At 38.2% G+C, this 22,161-nt stretch overlaps 1 protein-coding gene across 2 annotated transcripts in view; it reads right to left on the reverse strand.

The window, feature by feature from the left end:
• LOC107264422 (probable serine/threonine-protein kinase dyrk2) overlaps positions 1-22,161 on the reverse strand; it is a 119,432-nt gene that overhangs the window by 5,011 nt on the left and 92,260 nt on the right. For both annotated transcript variants that reach the window (XM_015732654.2, XM_015732653.2), the window contains exons 3-4: positions 16,118-16,273; positions 154-292 (exon numbers count right to left, since the gene is read on the reverse strand). In XM_015732654.2, the coding sequence (XP_015588140.1) occupies positions 154-292; positions 16,118-16,273 (295 nt within the window). The remainder of the gene's footprint in view (positions 1-153; positions 293-16,117; positions 16,274-22,161) is intronic.

The raw sequence follows: 22,161 nt of genomic DNA on the forward strand, positions 1-22,161 counted from the left end.
ACCCCCCCCCCCCGTACTCTACTACTATTTTACAGCTCGTATTGCTTCCTTAATTCATTGCAGGATGAATGACCGTATCAGGCTGCAAGTGAACTAATCGTTCTCTATTAATGAGCTGCCGTATATATTAACTGTTAAGTATGTCGTAATTACCATATCCCTCCACGTGAGCGCTGCTGTTGAGAGAATCTTGTAACGGCACATTGTGGATATTGTTGATGGTCGAATTATTTGCATTGTTGTCGCGTCTGTCGACTCGAGTAGGTTTGGAACCACCGAGTGATGGTAATTTCTGAAAAACGAAAAAAAAAAAGAATTTTTTAATTCTCGTCACTTGCATTATCATAACTCATATCTACAATACTCATATCTACCTATATATCGTAACTCACAATAAGCGAACAAGTATAGGGGATGAAATTTGAACGATAAATCATATATTTTTTTTTTTTAATGTAGACATTAATCACGATAAATGTCTCGGGATAATATTTATATGCGTGAAAAATAATCTTCTTTATATATATATACATTTTTTTAGGTTGGCGCAACCGTTATAAATTTTTTTTTTTCTTCTATTTTTCCCGTCTACGGCCAGATGAAATATCTCAAAGTCACGGAGGAGTCAAATGATGGTAGAAAGGACTTTAGACGTGGGAAAGCATCGAGTGACAGGGTGTAGAGAGGGAAGGTACAAGGGGAAGGACGGAAGGCTGGATGGGAGAAAATTAATTTACCGACCTTTCCTACGCTAAGCACAGACAACAACCCCTGGGGATTTTTCGAACTCTGAAGATTTATTTGGACGAATAATGGATCGGGCATTGGGATCTTAAAGACGGTATCTTACAATTAGAGCGCTCTGGAGGAACGTCGTCGGGACGCTGGGTCTACGTGTCCGAGGAGTTGATAAGCTGCAATCATTAAATTTTGCACCGATGACGTCATTCTACGTGAAATTTATTCGAACAGAGAATACGAAAGCCGCGATTAAGGATTATGAATAATAAAAATGAAAAAAAAAATCAGTGGATCGATTCTCCATTTATTTTTCTCGTCTACGAATAATAATAATAAACAAATTCTAACCGGCTATACATAAGTACAGTCATTAATTTACCAGTGAATTTAATCAGAACCACAGCCAAGCGTCATTCTAATTCCAATTCCTGTTAGTAGATTTTATCAATGAAAAATAATGGGTTTGCACTTCCCAAGGAAAATTCACACCCGTTCACTAACGCAGGTCGAATTAGTCCATCATTATTTTTCTATACCCAGCGTGCCCATATAAACGTACGCAAAAAGAAAAACATAGTACATAGATGCACGTTCACTCCTAATGATTAATTAACATCCACATGGTCATGAAAAGTTTTTCCAGCAGATAAAAAAGTTAACGACCCGCCATGTTTTTTTTTCCCCCCCTTTTATCAGCGGTCTTGGTAAATTCAAAATTGAAATAAAAAATTGTTGTCAACAAAAAATAATATAATAGATTTACGTATAGTGAATCAATTAATAAATTTATACACACAATTTAAAAACCCGTTATAAAGCAACACCCGGTATACAACCCGAGGACGTTGTATCAAGATTAATAAAAAGAGCCGAGTGGAATAACCGAGCAGCTGAGAGGTCGACACGCAATATAAATTGCAATTGTACGAAGTCAGCTGTGAGAAGAAATCAAGACTGATAAGAGAAACACAAGTAGCTTATAATGTATGACGTGATTGAAAAATTAAAAAAATTTCTTATCTGTCATTTGGTAAAAGCCATATCATTTTTTTTCCTCAAGATATCTACGCGTACGTAGGATTGCCAGTAGGCAAATAATTATTCTTATCCATTATTTCATAAGATCCGTATAATTTAGTCCTAATAAATTCTCGAAAATTGCTACAAAATGTCCTGACACATGTAACGCCAGCTTAAGACACCTACATGTAAATAGGATAGTCAATAGGCAAATAACGTTTCTTTACGCAAGTAGTTGATAAAATGATAAACAAAAATTTTCAAAAATTTCTTATTTGATAACAGCCGTCTAATTTTGTTGCCCATTGAATCCTCAATCCTTGATACGAAATGTCACGATACGCGTAACACCAGCTTAAGGTACCTAACGCCTACGTAAGACTGTCAAGTAGTCAAATTCGACGTGGAAGTAGCTGATACAAAAAAAAATTGCAAAATAAAAAAATTCTTATCCCTTATCTCACAAAATTCGTATAATTTCTTCCTATTAAATTCTCGATCCTTGCTACAAAATGTCCTGACACGTGTAACGCCAGCTTAAGACACCTACGTGTACGTAGGACTGTCAGTAGGCAAATGATGATTCGTTATCAAAGTAGCTGATAAAAAAATTGCAAAATAAAGAAATTCTTATTCCTTATCTCAATAAAAAATTCGTACAATTTTTCCTTATTAAATTCACGATCCTTGCCACAAAATTTACTTGACACATGTAACGCCAGCTTAAGACACCTACGTGTACGTAGGACTGTCAGTAGGCAAATAATGATTCTTTGTGCAACTATGCAGTTTGCCTTGTGACATCTTGCCCGTACCTACCTTTCTAATCTCCCGGCTCAACCCGTAAGCACTGACGCGCGTTACCTCAGCGCATACGTTATCTCGGCGCGAAGCACGTGGGTGCCATTGCTCGCGTGCGGAATTACGCAAGGAGACCCATACAGCCACTTTCTCGGATAATTAATGGCAACTATGTGGATCAATTAGAAATTTTGTTCAACGATTTATGCACAACGGGTGTACAATATATAGCAACAGTCACTCCGTAGCTAATAGCGATATTCAATTACAACGCTTGGAATTTACTGTGCGTGCTGCGTCACCGCATGGTACGTTATTACATACGTATGCGCGTATGATACATAATACGTATGTGGACATAATACGCAATCAACTATTGTCAGCGACTGCGACAAATTCACTTCGACTGTTTAAATCGCCGACTTGAGAACACAGTAAAGTTACATATGATAGTTGTTTAAACGTAACACGAGGCGCCCCCAGGTACATACAGTGTGTGTACACGTATGACGTAGGACAGGAAACTCGAGCTTATTGACTTTCCTATCTGTCTCGTACGTGGGCTCGAGATTTAATTTGTACAGAATGTTGGCACGCCTGGGATTTATTTAACATGCGTGTACATAAGTTATGCCTTTTTTGCACTAGCATAATTTGAATATACGTTACACGTATGTATATAGAAAATATATTTATAGATTGGAAATAGATACGGCATACGTGTCATATGTGATTAAAATGTAATTTTATAAAATTTTATTAAAATCTAATAAAAAAAAAAAGATTTGAAAAAAAAAGAAATAGCTACCACGAGCTTTATGCCCGAAGCAGTGTGGAGTCTTATCATTGATTTCTAAGTTGGCGACAGCAAATAGGGCAGCCGATCGGCTTGAAGTATGCTGACGAAAGTTTGAAACTGAAAAGTTTGTTGTTCACTTTGAGACTGTACAGGGGAAATAATGATTTCGGGAAAAATCTGGACCGTACATCGAGTCGTCGCGACGCGTCGCTACGTGGAAATTCACCTTTTCGAAGAAACAAGCAGTTACTTCCGTTTTAATTAATTTTCTCGCCAAGAAGAAAATGACGTCACGAGAGCTCGATCGACTCATTTAAACAAGGATCGATCTCGGTTTTCAATGTAACGAACGACGAGCGTTAATTAATCTTTGATAATGACGAGGAAATGTAATCGCTTACTGCACAATAAAAGCGAAACTCGCCTTAAGGTCTATATAGGTATACATCGCGTATTTTAATTACTTTTTTTTCTTCCAGCCACCGGTTAACTCGCCAAAGAGAATTTATACTCGAGTTAAAGTGAATTTTGGTAATCTGATTATCTCGGGCAATGAAGATCCACCTTGTTATTTTTAACGTCGCAAAGAAAAAGGAGCGAACACGAAAAGTCGTCAAATTGAAATTAGCATTAAGCTTCAACGGACGATAAAGCCAAATGGCCAGGGATATAACCTAGCGGTATATATATATATATATACACATCACGGAACACGTATACATTGTTAAACCTCATAAGGAAGAAATCTCAATGATTTTTATTTAGTACCTAACGTGAAAAATTAACGCGTCGACACTAACGACTTTTCACCGTTCGTCCATTGCTTTGCAAATTGAAACGTTAAGGCTATTTTCAACGTGACGAAATTGCCCATCCAAATTGAAAAAAAAAAAGAGTTCAAATTTCGCTGGCTCGTACTCGGTAAACAGCAATACAGACTGATTGCATACAGACCGATCGATCGATCGATACGTCCGATCGATTGATTTTGTATAATTAATCGGCTGTATTGTCCCTGACCTGCCTGTTCTCCATTAGAAACACGAATCATCGCACCGACTTACTCGAGCGCGCGTTAATTAATGGCAATTGAACACGAGCGCAAACACATCAACTGGAATCTCGACGTCGTGGCGTCGCGACGCATCTGACGCCACTTAATAATTGATAGAATTTTTATTTGAAATATATTTTCAAGCCATGCTCGCCCCACCTCGTAATTTTTTATATTAATCAGGAGGTCGTAATCTTATTTTTTAATTGTCAAGTAAAACGACGTAGCGACTTACTGATACGAATAACATGAGAAACTTAACGGAGCAAATTGTTTGAACCGTCCTGCATTAAGTATTTAATACCGATCCAATTAAATTCCCCACTGATTGACTGCACCCGCAACGAAACCAAGACTCGACTTACGTGTTTATCAATATGCGATTAATGGCGAACCAATACAAAGTAAAATGATACGAATAATAATGGTGAAAAAATTTAATGAAAATTTTATCAAGGATTTACAATGCAAATAAATTTTAGCGATTAAATCACGTATCTATTTATATGCTACTTGTATTTCAATATATATACCTTTGTTTGACATCAAACCGTATTATCACTGTTTCTAAGCTTAGCGACAAAACTAATCCCAAATCAGTATCTAGCTGACCCACATGAAATATCGCTTAATCGCTATGCGATATACTGGGAATCGCAAACGGGCTGGTTTCCAAGCCGACCTATATATATATATAGCGACGTAAATATTCTTAATCAGAAACAGATTAGCGAAGTCTGATTTCGATTTTTGATCTCAGCCATAGATCATTTTGCTTTTGAAAATGGGTCACATATGGATCGGCGTGCTGTTATGCGTAAGAAAATATTCGAATAAATGGATTGAATGGGATTTTGAAAAATTTTTCATTTTTGTTTCTATAATTTTTTTTTTTAATCGGACACCCGAAAGACACGCGAACTAGACTTGGTCGGAGTAAAAATAGCTTGTGGACAAATTTCATGAATGGGCGCCTAACTGTCAATCTGCACGTGGGCGACGGGTATTTAATATTAAGCAGCTCGCATTCCAAGATTACGTCAAGACACGGACTCGATGTATCGACTAAGGACTACACGAGTTTTACGTAAGAGCGAAGCAGGAAAACGATGCTTCCGTGCGTAAGCATAATGGGATGCGTCGGTAACGTAGGACAAGTTCGTTACCGACCGTGCAGCCAATAAGCATTTACGGGTGAAATAAAATATACACATAATAAATAACGAATTACAAGGCCTATGACGACCTTAAGTCACAACGTGTAATATGCAAGTAACGACGCAAGAGAATTATAAAAAAGATATATATATACACCACTATGTACAAACATATATACATGAAATTGTTCTCGCATACCAGATACGAAAACAAAAAGGATTTTATGCAAGATGTAAATCGCACAAGTATGTAAAATTTATGATGGTGCTATTTTTAATCGAAAGTATTACGCCTGAGTCAGGCGTATTCGCTGTGTCAGGCGGTCTCTGACAGTCAAGAAAAATAATTCGAAACTGCCGAGCGAGATCGTCATGAAAATTTTTTTTGGATCGCCAATGATTTGGAAAAATGGATGTTAGGTTAGGTCAGTGCAAAAAGTATCTTGCGCCCATTTGTCATTTTACACGTGCTAAACGAGACCCGCGATAACGAATGCACTGCCGTATTATCAGAATGCGTAAAACTGCAACGACCTCGTGTGTGGAGTCGAAATCGGTCGCCGAGTTCCGGTTTTACGTGTTTCCATGTGCCGTCGACGGTGGCTGCGTCGCTTCTCAATAAGGCAATGAAATCTTAGTCATTCTCAGAAGACGCGAAGCCGCGACGATGCGAATACAGAATGAACTAAGAATCCTGACCAGATTACACGGCGCTTAAAAAATTATATGGTAAACATATGTGTACATATAAATACAAAGTGAGTTAAAAAAATTTAAGTTGAATTAAAAAATTTTTTTTGTGCAACAAAATAATTTTCAAACTTGGAAATAAGAAATAAAAAAAAAGTCAACTGTCCTACGAAAAGATTCTTATTGCCCAATTAACAGCATATACCCACCTATGGAAATTCAATCCTGTTATCGTCGTCACGCTTTTATCATATCGAATTAATTATAAAAAGCGAAAAAAAATTTTTGTTCGTTAGAAAAAACGAGAAGCGACCGTGTCGATGCTTTTCTCAAAACCCGTATAGAGTCGGTATCGCGAATCGTCAAATTTTTTCGTTTCGATAAAAATTTCCAAAATCCCGTACGACGACCCAGAAAGTGTCTCTGCCATCGCGAAGATAACAGTAAATAAACAAAGATTATCGGGCGTTTTATTATTTCCAATGCACGCTGTTAGAACTGTCAAATGAACCGTCGATGGGGCCTGGCTTCTGGGTCACGGTACTGGGACTTATGGTAGGGACTCATGGGAACCGGATACCAGGGAGGGTCTTGACGAACAGGCCCCGCGGCCTTGTTGCACGTGAGTACACACGTGTCCTCGAACACGTGTCCAACCAGTACCGGGTACAAGTACTTAGTCCATACGGGTATACTAGGATACTGGTATGCTGCTTTTACTAAGTACTTGTATATAAATACTAATATGTCACGTATGTTTGACATGTGTTTCTCAACATCCGATCGTACATAAAGGACTCTCCATGAAGAATAAAAGGTCGGAACATTCGGTCGAGATCGTCGACCGCACTTCATCTCCATTTTATATCAGAGAACAAAGGATCCGAGCAGACGGCATTCACATGTAGCGACAGCGACGCCCGCCTTAAGTTGCGAATGAAATATTAATCATCCCATAACGAATCATATATATATAGATATAGTCTCGATCATGGGACATAATCATCCGCAGTTATGTGCGTAACTACCTTGGTTGTCCTTCGTCCGATATCGCATGTAGCGACACGCGATTATTACATATTCCTTATCCCTGAACGTGCATTCAAATTTGCATGGAAAAAGAAGAAACCGTGTGAAACGGCAAAGCGCTATCTTGAGAATTCGCATTTTATGTCCTGTTTTATTATTATTATTTTTTCTTTTTTTTTCATTTCCACGCCTTTGAGCCATACACTTTTCCTCAGACAGGATTTACTTGAAGCCGTTTTTGAATTTCATGATTTTTACTTGAAATCCAAATTTAGCCAAACTTAAAATCCCGGGTTAGAATTTTCCCTCGAATCTGATCTAAATTACTGTATTTCTTTGTACAGTTGCCAGATAGTATTCCCGAGTCTAACCGTACATCAAAGGGTTAATAGATACAATTGTACAATTGACATGAAAAACGCACGCGAATTTTCCCGCGTGTCCGTGAAATTTTACAAAGGATTTGTATCGTTGAATTGTTGAAATACGAAAAATTTCTAATGAATGACCTTATCGCTAGTACGACTGTACGACGGTATTATGACGTGTTCTCAAAGTGCGACAGTATAATACCATACCGTGCGTTATAGGGGATATAAGAGTTAAATTGGATATTTATAAATAGACCAGAGGATCGGTAATTATTTTTGAAAATAAAAAATCGCAATATTAAACGGCCGTTCTTGAAAACGTCATCTCCGCGCTCTGCCGTCCTCGTGACTCCGTGGGAGCTATCGCCGATAATTATCGTCACGCTATCGCGACTGTGGATGAGCCTTAAGATGACGATACCGACTACCGAGTAGAATGACGACGAGATTCGTAATCGATTTTTTTTTTCCAATACGATTAAATTTCTTGGAATCGAACTATGACGTGTCTTCACTTTCTATTTCTTCCATTAACTTCAGTGATAAGGAAATTCCTTGAAGTAAACAAAATTCAAATTAGTCGTGAGTCAAGTGACTTTTGACGATTGCAATTAAAATGCAGCCTAATCGATCATTTATAAAGCCACGTTCACACGGGAAAAATGCGCGTGCGATAAAATGGTAATCGGATCCCGTTTGACGTTTGTTTACTTTTTTGACGTTTCGTTGACACACGTGCTCATCTCTGTAATATTTATATGTAAAAGGTAATCTCCACGCGGGCGACGGTGCGTATAAACGACACGCGCACCGTTCGACGCATGTCCGACGATACGTGAGTGTCCGTATACGTTGGCGGAATAAAGAAATGCATTGTTTGGTATACATATGCATATGCTGACGGAAGTCACGTGGAGTGGTCGCACGGCGAGCAGGAAGCGATGTCAATACAAAACAGACATCAAAGTGTCATTATGCAAGGGAAGAAAGGAGCCTGTACCGGCAACGTCGGTTTAACGAAGGAAAAAAAAAATTATTTTTTCCAAATTCAACAAAAACGAAATAAATAAAAAAAAAGTTTTAGGTATAAAAATTTGAAAAATATGTTATCGAGATGTCAGATTAAAACAGTCGTTCGTCAACAGTCATTTTTCACGTAACAGTCACATCCTGAAACAGACGTTGCACCTAGTGGATCCTGCAAAAATTATCCATTGTTGTAGCGAAAAACTGAGAGGCAAAAAAAAAATACGTGGTCCTGCCTAACATTCGAGTTAACCAAATCGAATTGAATTGAATCGAGTTGGCATAGCAGAATAGACCGTAACCGATCAGACCAGTGGAGCACAGTGAAGACAAATTTTTTAACAGTCCGTCATTTGTCATTCCTTTGTCTGCAGAAGCGACCGTTAGCGACAAGGCGCGTACGCAACGTGCAGCCACGAGGGCGTGAGAACGTAAAATAGGACGTCGCGACGTCCTGGGCGTCTGTACTGGAGGCGTAAAGTAGGTTGGAGAAAAATAAAATGCTATTTTTGCAGCATTTTTGAAAATTTTGAAAAATAATTTTTTTATTCTCCCACTTTGCTTCTTATTTGATTTTGAAAGACAAATTTTTGAAATATCTTCAAACCTTATCGGTTCATCGTTCTCGTACGGAGCTGCCTAAGTGCCGCTGGTATGTGGAGATGTATTAACCCACTAGCGACTTGATGGTCCAGAAGTATATTATTTATTTCAAGAGCAATCGTCAGGACCCTCTCTGACAGACGGACAGACGGTCACGTCCATTAGCATAGGTGGAAGTATTTATATGACCATCCCAATGGCCGACATACGTGCACGCAGGCGCATAAAGTCAAAGTGCCTAAATGACTGAAGCATAGTAGTAGATAACAATAAATAACCAGACGCGGACGATTTTTAAATTTCGACATGCTTTTCTTCCGAAATTTTCATGACAATGTTAATGACGCATGACACTTCGTCTCGTAGCGCCGCACGTGACACATATACTGGGTGTCGTGAAAATAAAACTGAAAATACTGGTAAGACAGCACCGCGCATGTATATAGTAAAAAAAATGAAAAGTAATAAGAAACGTATATCCACAAATAGTAAAATATTAAAATTTTTTAAAAATTGACTTAAAATATTTCATTATTATTTTGACTTTTTTTTTTTTTTCAAAAAATTCACACTCCATGAAAGTCAATCAGTAAGGAGAGAAGGCATGAGTACGATATGGTGATCCGTGAAAACAATTCGACGAATAGCGTCCCGAATTTAATTTGCTACTGGGCGCTGACTTTACAAGGGTCTATCTTTCCATCCTTAGAAATTTGCATGAGCGTCGCCAAAGGCGACGTCGATTTCTAACAGGATCGATTACGCCGCATTTGCAATGCAACGTCAGTCCTACTTGACCCAGTAGAAACGATTTTGGGAATGATTCGGAATATTCCAAAAAAAAAACTCGTCAATAAATTCAAGCCGATACCGATTCATAAAAAATGGGCAATTTCAAAATTGCAAAAATTTTCGGAAAATTTTTTTAAAAATACACTAATAAAAAACGAAGTTTTTTCTTATACGTAAAAAAAATGTCAAAGCTCAACGACCTCGATTGAGAAAAAAATCCTATATAAAAATTCCGACCGCCTCGAAAGCCCCCGTAAACTTCCGGCGTAGCAATGCGCGTAAAAATCATGCAGGAAACGGAGATTTACGTGCCGTTAGAAATCCTCGAACAATCGGGTTCAGGGGCGGTCAAAAAATGTGCGACCGGAGTCGATATATCGTCGCATGAGAATTACACCTAATCGTCGCGTGAGAATTACGGCCCTTACAAGAAAGTAGCGTCGGCTTAGGTGAATTTTGATAAAAATTTTATCGTGACGATTTCTTACTAACGGTATCAAAATCTTTTACTTCGTTATAAATCGACATTATCATTATGTCAATTCAACTCTAATCAACCTTATCGTTAGACTCTTTTTTTTTCCCTAATAGACAATTTTACGAAACCACCTGTCGTCTTCGACAGTTTATCGAGTATCCAACTACCGAATCGATTTTCACGTCGTTTCACTTACAGTTCCAAGAACCAATATCTATCGAACACGATCGATCCTACCAGCTAGTAGCACTGAACTGATATACCCGGGTGCAACGTACGGATAATAAATATGAACGACCCGACGACTCTTAAATATTAAAAGCCTTTCGACACTGGAAATAAACGTCGATAATACTTACGATGGGAAACACACACATAATTAAACACCCGGTATACGAATGGGCATAGACGAGTAGATAAAAAAATTTCCTATATATATATATATCTATAAGTGTGATAGAGCGTGCATGGTTGAATTCGAGACTCGTGACATGGCCGGTCAGTGACACCGCACGAGTCAATTTCATTTTTCCGTATATATATAGGCCACGGTAATTATTACTGGTAAATATTAAATTTTTCTATTTTTTGACAAGTCTGAAAAATTTTCGAAATCGAATTTGAAAAAAAAAATTTTTTTTTTTTTTTCAATTGCAAATATTAAAATACTCAGTATCATACGTTGTGCCAATATAATCACGATCGGTGTCTTATTATCTTCCTATTATTATTCTCCACGACTTGCATATTTATACTATCGCGAAATTCGAGCCGCAAATATACTGTCGGATCGAATTGCGCACGGCGTGTGCGCATGCGCATATTTATAGTCCCAACGGGACCCTCCTTACGGGAGTATGACGTTCGCGAGCCATGCAAATGCAAATAGTATATATTAATTCGCAAATTGTTATTGCAAAATCATGCACAGCCAGTCATTGTTTAAAGATGCATATTTTATCCCTTTGATCGTCGTATTGAATTCATCGTAACATTCAAATCCTTACGCAGAGCTTTAAGCTGTATCCGCAGTCGTTATTTTCGAACCACCCTATACATATTTTTTTGCCACTATTATAATTTCATGCGTATTTACAATCGCGTTACGAATCACTTTTTGACATTCATAAAACGTATCTGACGATCTCGAAATTTTGCCAATCGCTAATATATCCAAGTATTTCGCGACCCATAAAAAAAAAAAGCATCCAACTAAATAATTTCCAGCAAAAATATTAATTCCTAAAAATGACAACACATCGTGCAAATTCAATAATTACAAAAAAATTCCAATTTGCAAATATTTCGTTGCTCTCTCTCTTACAGCAAATGCAAGTTACAAGTCACCCAATTACCATTGATGATCAAACAATTATTTTGCGCGAAATCATGAAAAAAAAAAAAAAAATTAATTGCACAAGTAGTCAGCGCAAGCATCAATGACTGCAGCGTAATCGGACTATTCGAATGGAGGTATTTTCAAATTTTTCCAGTTTCTCTATTGCAGCAGCAAACTAGCCATTTACGAATTCGCGCGTAACTGTATCTCAAACGAATAATGGGAGCACGGCTCAGGCTTTTTTTCCGATAATTGTTCAACGGGAACAAGGATGTGCCAGGAACAAAAATTCTTGATAACTCAAAGACGCACAGTCAAGAACCGCAATGACCGTTAGCACTTTGTCCATCGTCTGACCAACACGGTCTATTACCACTAACTACTTTATTAGTCAGTTACCTACTGACACGCGATCTATTTGATATAACGTGTATATATATAGTACAATACCACATACTATAGTCAGTACAATACTGTTCGTAAGTCGCTTAAAAAAATTACAGAAAAATGAAAAACAAGAACCGTTATAAATATAAATACAAAAAAAAATGGTCTCGTACAATAACGGTATTAATAATCATGTTAATTATTAGCGATTTAAATAGTCATTCATTTGGTCGTATCGTAATCGAGTATTGAATTTTGTAAGTTTTTTTTCAAAATTCAAATTTTTTTTAAATCACGTACAGTTTGTTTAGCTCGCGTTACGTAATATTTTAAACAGTACAATTTCTGCAGAGGTAATGACTCGAATAATTGCATGCCTACCGCATGCACTTTGCTTGCACTTTGACAATCCGACGCGGATGACTAATTGTTGCAATACGAGCAGATGACAGTTGGGCAATATTTATAGAGGCGAACTTTGCACAGTTGACAGATATGAAAGTAAGGCGATATCCGTGTAACCTAAACAAAAGATGGACTGGATCCATTATCGATTTTGCAAAACGATGACCGACATTACGAATGATCTTGGATCGTGTAAGCTGGCGTAATTTATGATCATCAATATTTCGCGCGACTTGCAAATTACGTTAATTATCAAGCAGACATTAATTTTAAGTGCCATCGTTACCTGCTGATCATAGCATTTTCTTTGATATTAATGGATATCAATTTTAGCCGCTTAAAACGTCATTGATTGGTTAATAAATTATTGCAAAAATCGAAAATATTCTTTAACGTCTTGCTAAATTAATTTCTATTCGATTTGACCATACCCCACGATTAAATTTTCAATGATACTTTTTGGAAATATAAAATAAATTTATGACAGTGATAAAAAAATTTTCTCATCACCCATTGAAAAGTTTTATCGAAACAGCCTCTCTCTTTTCATTCGACGGTTTTGCTCGAGCAAAGTTATCCCGGCTCCGAATGTAACGAAAGGAAACGGCCTTACCAGGAAAAGCATTCGAAAGTAAGAAACGGCAATGAGTGGTCATTAGAGGCATCGCCCGATTGTTAAGCCGGGTTCACAAGTGCACTTGGCACGATTCTCGCAAGGATCGTATAACCGGGTCGCAATTCTCATTGTCAGTCAAGTGCATCGATCTGCAGGAGAGAAACGGCTGCTTTCGAAAAGATCGAGAGTGGTGGTTAAAATCGTAAAGATCTCTTTATCGATATATCGACGGATAAGACAGATCGATGGCGATGAGTTATCGCGCACAGAGAAGTTTCATGGTTGGTTTGATCGCTCTTAATCGAAATAAGCACAATTTGCATGGTAATGCAAACTTTCGATCCGAAAGACAAAACGCGAGATTCCCGAGATGAATTTCATGAATTTACGTTAAAAGAAAGAGATTTTTCATTAAAATAATAGAAAACTGTGAAAGTTATCCCGAAGCGAGTATATACTCCAAGTACTTTCGAAGAAATGATCTTCCTAGCTCGCAACTCCAGTACCGCGCACTTGTATAACACAGCAGATAAATTCTTTTTGTTCTCGTTGCGAATAAGAAATATCGCCGGTGCATACTGTTTACGTATCATATATTCATATATACTGTGCATATATCCATATTCCACAGCAATATAATCTGCGATACTCGTATATCTATATCTACGTATATTAATGCTCAACCGTAAAAAAATACCACTGGGTAATCGCAGATGAATAGAAAGTTATATCTGCTAATTCGGCCAACGCGCAGGAGTATAGAGGAGAAAAAAAAAGAGTGACAATTAGTAGTGACAAGTACCGGACCAGCTGGCAGTACCGTTTTTTACTTTGACACATTAAATCCCGACAATAATAATACGAGTTAAAGTGTTACCGAACGTGAGACGCCCTGAAGCGAATTCCATGGTCAGCGAATGGGCGAAATTAGATTTACCATGGCTTATGCGACGTTCGAGTTTAACGGTATCCGAGTAACGTTGCTAAAAGTCATTTTTTCATGAAATTCACACGCGTTAATTACAGACTGACAATAATCGTCGTTTACAACGAACGAATTAGGATAACGCGTGCAAAATCCACGCCAGCCTTTGTCACTCGTGTAACGCTCGAAGACAGGCTTCTACAGGTTAGGTACGTCGCCGTCGCGACAAACGGTTTCGACTCGTCTTACCTTAGTCCTGCAAGTCCTTGGTCACTGAGACGCGATTGACGATATGATACGATTAAGTCCTCGGTTCTCTTTGAGTCACTCAGCCACTGTCTGTATCCTTTCACCGATCTCGTAACGCATCACACGGTTCTCGCACCTTTTACTTAACTTTACTGCAGCGCTGCCGGGCTACGCGCATGCGCAAGCCTCTATATAACGAGGGCTGCTATTGGCCGAGAAAGAAACATGGCGACCAAGCATAATACGAACGCGGTACGAATGCACGTGGGGCTAGATCGATGTGACTTGCAGGTATTTTAATGCTTTGACAAATATTTTTTGGCTACGACCAGAAATCGAAACGAGGACGTTGTTCGGCCATCGTTCTCATTGTACGTACGTAAGTCCTGTTATACTTCAGTGCTCGGGGTAACAGTGAAATCTGGCATCCGTTAAATTAGGTTGATGCTTCTGCTAAACAGCCGCAGGGAGAGATAAGGCATAAGACGTGGGGCGTCGATTGGCACGTGCCGAAGTTTGCTCGGACAGCCTTGGAAGTAATTTAGAAAATCGTAAGAACGATCCACTCGCCCGACGCCCTCGTCGTTGCCTACGGAGTTTAACGACCCGTCCATTAAATAACGTTTTAGCCTAGCTTATCGTTCTGCTCGAGTCTTCTTGGCTTTTTTAAATTGTCTTTTAAGACCTGGCAAATTGATGACCTTCAAAGCTCACGAGAGCTTCGAGCTGTTATCTAATGAAAAAAACTATCAGCCGATACTAACGTATGTATATTTATTCACGCGTTAAAATAATATTCAAAAAATTCAAGGATATTTCCGAAATACCAGTTTCACTGGTCTGGATGCCAATGGAATATACGTTAAGAACGTTAAATTCGAATCTCTCTTGTACCCTGCATTATACCCAACGAGCGTTACACGTAATTGCAAAGTAACAGCTAGAAAAGTGAAACGCGAAAGTAAAATCGTACAAAACTATTATAAGTAAATGGTGTTAACGGCGACGACCAGATTTCGATTTCGAGTTTAGATATCGATTCAATCGTAACGGTTTCGAGACATCGATATGTCTCTGCAGTTTCGAATTTTCACTATATACAATAACGACCTTACGTACGTATGGAGGTTAGGTTAGGTGTGTCCGCTTCCCTTAGTAATTATCACGACACGAATATAACTGTAACCCAGCAATCGTGACGGTTTAGAAAGACCGATTAGGTTCAAGGTTAACGAACGACATTGAAAAATAACGAAGGAGTCATCGGATCTGTCATCGCGAGCCTTTAGCGAAGTGTTAAATAATTTCAGACGCCAGTTTCGGTACGTTAATAACTTTGAGGTTAGGAAGCCTCTCGGCGTTGATTTACGTGTTTTCCTAACCGTCGTTTTTTTTCCTGATCTTTTTTTAATTTTTTCGACTAAAAAAAAACTGTTTGGAGGCACTATAATTTTCGGAATTTTTTTCAGGGTCTTCGTCAGTGTCATCAGTGTCAGCTTCTTCGTATTTTACGTGACGACCGTCGCGGATTCCGCTACCTCGTTACGTAAGGTTACGCAACGATGCGTTTGCGTTACCTTTTTTTTTTCTTTTTTTTTTCCCCAATGGCCGCAAATAACAATAAATTGTTCTTACCTCGTGGGCAACGGGGTTGTTCTTATTTCGGCTGGCGTTGGATGAGTTATTAATGGAGGAAATGGAGGTGAGGGTGGCTGAGCCGACACCTCCGACTGTCTTTCCGCTGACCTTCGTTCCACCTCCGCCGACATCTTTGTGCAACGCTCCGGGACTCTGAAATGTCACGTAAGAAAAATCTTAGAATATTTAACATAAGATTCGATCCGTATAAAACAACAGAGTGAAGTTACACGAAAATTTTCTTTTATACATATATTTATATTCGAATATTAATAAGCCCAACGCATATACGTATGTTTAACATAATTTGCCAATCGTGTTTACCCGATAGCGACAATCGATGGAATTTCTTGGAAAATTTCCAAGGAACGAGTGACAATAAAAAATTATTGACCAACGAGAGGAGACAATCCTGATAACGATATTGTGATAAGAGAGAAAAACAAACTTCGCGAAAGATGACATTTCCACGTAAAAAAAAAAAAAAAAAAAAACTTACTTTCTGTTTAACAAAAAAAAATTTTTTTTCACACTTTCCAAATACACGCGGAACAAAGACTAATTAATTGGCAAGAGTGACTGCAAGAAAATTCCCAGACGCTCCCGGGACAAAGATAACCACCGATTGTTACGCAAGACACGTTTACCTTATGCAAAAAAAAAAATTACATTCTATCATCGGCGCCGAAGAGAAGCACGTTTTCTTTGATCACCGAGAAACAAGTAGAAAAAAATTTGATGCATTCGTTTGCCAATACGACGGCATGAACAAAGTTTACGATTATTCTTTCTTTTATCCATTCGGCTGGCTATGAGCTTTAGCGTAGGACTGCCTGCTAACGTATTATTTGTCTCCTCGCAGTACCAACTCCAGAAATAAAACTCGACAAAATCCCGAGAGACGTTCGATTCGCTGGAAACTACAGGGTGGCCACTGAAAGACTGAAGAATTTCAAGGTTTTTCTTTTTTTTTGTTTTTCATTCCGTCTATCAGTAGCCACCTTGTATTATATCTGTCTTTTTCTATAGTTTTTTTTTTTTTCCTTTTCATGCCCATTTCTATGCTGGCAAAATTTTCATCCTGACTGTCAGAGACTTAGCAGACGACAGTATCGACCGAAGACAAAGGAATGACGATACAGATTATTCGTATTATGCACTGCGCACAGTATGCAGTAGACTGCATAGCAGGTGGTAGATAGTAGTTATGAATAATCTATATACGGTATATATGTATACAGGTATATATACGGTATACAAGATTTGATCAGTAAGCATTTTTTTTCATAAGCAGCTAATATCAGATTGATAAACAATATCGAAGATAGCACAAAACCGATGTTGGTCGCATTAGCGAGTATCGAATTCGTTCTTGGTAATAAAAAAATTAATTTTCTTTTTACACTGAACGACAGTCGGCTTGCTTCGTTTATCATAAAATTAGACTATTAGCCATTATATTTCTTGGATATCGAAAAATGTACTGGCATATTCCTTTATATGTAATTTGGACTAGCCACCAGTTTTGGTAATTAGTTATAACCGTGATAAGACTCGTAACAATGGTCCTTGGGATATTAAGTACTTGCGAAAGCACGATTAGATAATTAATGGTAAATTTAATAATAATTATTAATAACAATTATTGTTAATACTGATAATTAGTCTTAATTTTCATGGAAGGTGTATGCGTTCCTTATCATTCAATTTTTCGTATTTGGAAATATACGGTGATAATGAAAAAGTGGGTCTCGACGATAACTCAGCTTAGTGCACGACTAAATACAATGCTCTAACATGTACCTTTATATATATATATATATAACTGTATTTCATTTTTATATTTGTTGTTACATAATTAATCAAACAAATTATTACGACACGCTTAGCTCGTTTGGAAGCGTTTTGACCTACTTGCAGTCTATTTACAAAAAGATAAAAAGAAAAAAGTAAAGGAACTTTTCAGCATATACCAGACGGTTTTCTAATTGATATTCCAGGTGGGCATCCTCATCGAAAGTCAAGAGCGACGGTCGCGTCAACAAGAATGCAGAATGCAACGTAGAGCGCAGGATGCACTTTCCCACCGAGAAGTGCACTGCTCTGGATGCACGTAGAAAACGCGACTACCAATGCGGGGAGGAATTTGCTAAACAATCCTCGTAACAATTAGCGCCGTTCTTGTTATCGCGAAACAATGAAACTGCCTGTTACCATTACCTGTGCTAAATCGTTGCGAAATTGCATCGCTGTTTCGCATTGACTCGGACGAATTAACACAGCCCGAGTTATCACAGGTTGTGATAAGTACACCGGATATACAGGTAAAAAATTGAAATGGGGGATGGTTGAAAAAAAAGAAAGTTGAAGTTTGTATGACATATGTCAAAAGTGACGAGACTTCGTATGCAAGGTAAAGGGGTATGCGAGGTAAAGGTAAAGGCGCCTCTTTCGTAATCAGACTCATTAACGAGGTAATTATTAAGTTACGACTTTGCCCGAGTTTTCAAGTAACTGCAGTAACGGTCGTGGTGCGAATTTTAAAAATCAAATCCTTCGGTATATCGAGCTTCGAAAAAATGTAAATCTGAATTAAATATTAATTTTACATTACTAAGTCAGGTCGTTGAATGTGGATCAATTATTTCCTAGAAATCTTTTTCAAGACCTTATTATCGTTCAGGCCTGCGCAGTGGAGAAATATTTGACAAACTGACGTATACTTCTTCTTCACCATTTATGCAGTTCTCATGTAAATTCCCACACACGTCATTTAGTCAGTACTTCCCTTGATTGTCGATAATAACAATTACGCACGGTTCACAACAAAAATTTTCAAAAATTTATTATATATCGATATCCAACGATCCGAGTCTTCGCGCAAATTCAACTGCAAAGAAACTCGTGTTACGACACGCCGATCCAACTTCTACTGATAGTGCAACGATTATGCCCTTATCAGTTGACATACTCGGTGTTAATCTATCGCGTTGGTATTGATCGATTCAGATAATCTATCTGTGTGGCATTATGACAGTCACGTAAATTCTGCGAAATATAAACATTCACCTACAATTATTAAACAAATAATTATATATATATATATATATATATATATATATATATATATATATATATATATATATATATATATATATTAATTAAATTTCCCATTTTCCCCGAAATCCCGACTATCTGTTTTCAACATATGTGATGCGTCACCAGTATCTTCCGTATCTATTATGCTGTTCGGATTCCGAGTTTCCCCAAGAGCCCATATAAATTATCAGATACCGAATACCGTCAAAAAAAATGCAAATTCGTGTCACTCTTCGATATAAAATTTTTGGTCAGAAATGATTAAAAAATTTTTTTGAAAAATTCATACGGAATCAACTCTCATTTTTATTGATACTAAACGACAGCACTTGCTATGGGTAGTTTTAAGTGACTTTTCACAGATAATCTATTTCCACTGTCCCGTAACAATACATGGTGGTCAGAAATAGTCGTGCAAGTTTTTATCGTACAGGCAGGCATTACGGTACAGTTTTACGCTTGAGAAAGCCCTTACGTTAATCAGACCGTAACCTCGAGAATGGCTACCGACTTTTTAAAAAGTCCGTCTGCCCGGAGTCTATCGAACGAATTATATCACAGTACTTCTGTAACGTACTTCGATAATCGATCGCCTTGAGATTTCGCAAATTAAATCATTCCACTACCACCCATGGTGTTTCTAATGTAATTTCGTTATGATTTTTTTTCTTTTTCAATAAAATTCGCCACGTCATTGAAAACTCAGTTATAATGACGAATCATAGTCATTACGATACCAAATACAGCGTGACGTCATCGGAGCATATACGTACACGCATATATTGAAATATCGATAAATATTAGTGGCATTTTCAATTGAGTGTACATATAGACTGAATAGCGATACGTGCAGTTACTTCCGTTTTTGGTTGTGAAAAAAAAAAAAAAATCTTCCTGTAGCCTTCGACTTCATCAAGCCCAAATCCTTATTAAAAATCAATCAATCCCCGTATAGATTTCGTGAATGATCATGACTGCGATTTGCCCTCGTGAAATCTTACACTGAGTCACTTCCGGTTTGAAATGAAAAAAAAAGTGATCCTTCGCTCCATCAAGTTCGCACTTCCGCGAACCTCGAAAAAAAAGGTTACGCGTGAACATAACCTTCTACCGTGCGTTACGCGAAATTTACATAGAGAGAAAGTCTGTCAGACGGTAGGTAGAGGCGCTGCAGTCGCTGCGGGTTAAACTGGAAGTTGCCCGCCGATGTAATTTGCTCCTTTTACGGGGGGCGCATATCGACCGATGTTATCTTGTGGAAGTTACTTAGGGTCATTGACCTCTGACATACGTATAAGCGCGATGGGGGTAACGTGCGAAAAAAAAATTTTAAATTGAGGTTGGTCAAAATTTTTTTTTTTTTGGAATTTCTCAAAACTTACCTTATTCAACTTTTCAGTGGCTTAACGGATTTTCAAGCTCGTCACGTAATTTGATATGAATAATCAAAGGGGCTTTTGGGTACAATTATGAGTACCCTGTACCCTTAATCGTATTTCCATAGGGTGTCCTACTGTTAGGTACAGCTGATACATAATTAGACATCCGCTTTGAAAATTGACCGGTCACGTGGTGAGCGAACCCGTTAGAATCCTATGCGTTTACACGTGGGGCGAAAAGGGACCGACAGATGGCCTGTCAAAAAAATCTATAAAGTACGTAAATGCGTTTTAGCGATTACGGCAGTCCGATTAGATTCGATAAGAATTTTTGCGAGTGCCTATACAGCATCTCTATTGTCATCCCGTTAGATGGAAACAGAGAGATGGAAACTTCATAAAACGAAAGTAAGCAAGTCCGTAACGACGACTCGGTCGATTTTCTCGCTCGAGCGAATCTTCTTACGTCGCTTTCACACGCTGCACAGTAATAGTCAATAACAAAAATTTACCCAGATCCAAATTATATGTAAAAAAAAATTTTTTTTCCCCATAACCCAACGCACGTGAAAATCCATAAATTGTCGAACATGTGGCTGAGTCAGGATTAAGAGTAAAAAAAATTCAGGGTTAAAACGAAGCAAGCGAGGGTGGGTCTGTTTAATATTTTTCTAAGGGTACCCAGCCTGAGCAGCTGCTTCGAAAGGGTCCAGAGAGAAAGAAAAAGAAAAAAAAAAGACCGGGAATAAAAGGAAGGAAAAAAAAGACCATGGTAGAGTGAAGGATACGTGATGGGATTGTAACCTATCATTAGCCCGAGTGAACCCGACCTTACCCGAGAGTGCCCGAAGGTACAGTTATGGGTATAGTATGGTAGAATGAATTTTATTTTTACATTTTCTCTCGGGACACCTGGCAGCACTGGGGATCGCAGGTGACGAAATTCACCAGTTCAGATTTCCTGTTTTCGCTTTGTTAAAAAAAAATCCTTTCTGCGCATGCGTATACGCATGATCCTTAATCCTATAGATGTATTCAGATTTCAATGGAAGAGATGCATTTTTTTTTTCTTCTCTTCAAGGCTCCACGGGCGCAGGTTGGCAGATGCATCTACGGACCTGACACCTGCCAACCTGCCATCGGCATAGGAGCACCGTGGGGCTTAGGAACTGGTCGCAGCTGTCCATCCGAATTGGGACAAACAACCATTTGGCGATTTTCACTGATTTATTGTAAAATTATCAATCGAAGATCGATCAATTTATTGGACCTAATGCATTTCCCACGGTGATCTGTTCCCGATTCAATGCCAAAGCACGAGCAAAGTACATGGGAATACTTGAGGTATACAAGTAACGCGCGAATCGCAACATACCGGAATTCACGACGCACTGGATTTCCGATGAGTTTAATGAGACTTCGACCAAAGGGGCTTATGGGTAATTTTGTTGCAAATTGCGCTTCGACGGGGACCCTCGAAGTATAAAAAAATCAATACACAAAAAAAAAGGATAATTTCAAGTAAAGAGACATTCCAATTAAACCGACAATTACCCTGTATAA

The sequence above is a fragment of the Cephus cinctus genome, unplaced genomic scaffold (assembly GCF_000341935.2).
Source record: "Cephus cinctus unplaced genomic scaffold, Ccin1 Ccin1_scaffold0169, whole genome shotgun sequence".
Taxonomy (NCBI): domain Eukaryota; kingdom Metazoa; phylum Arthropoda; class Insecta; order Hymenoptera; family Cephidae; genus Cephus; species Cephus cinctus.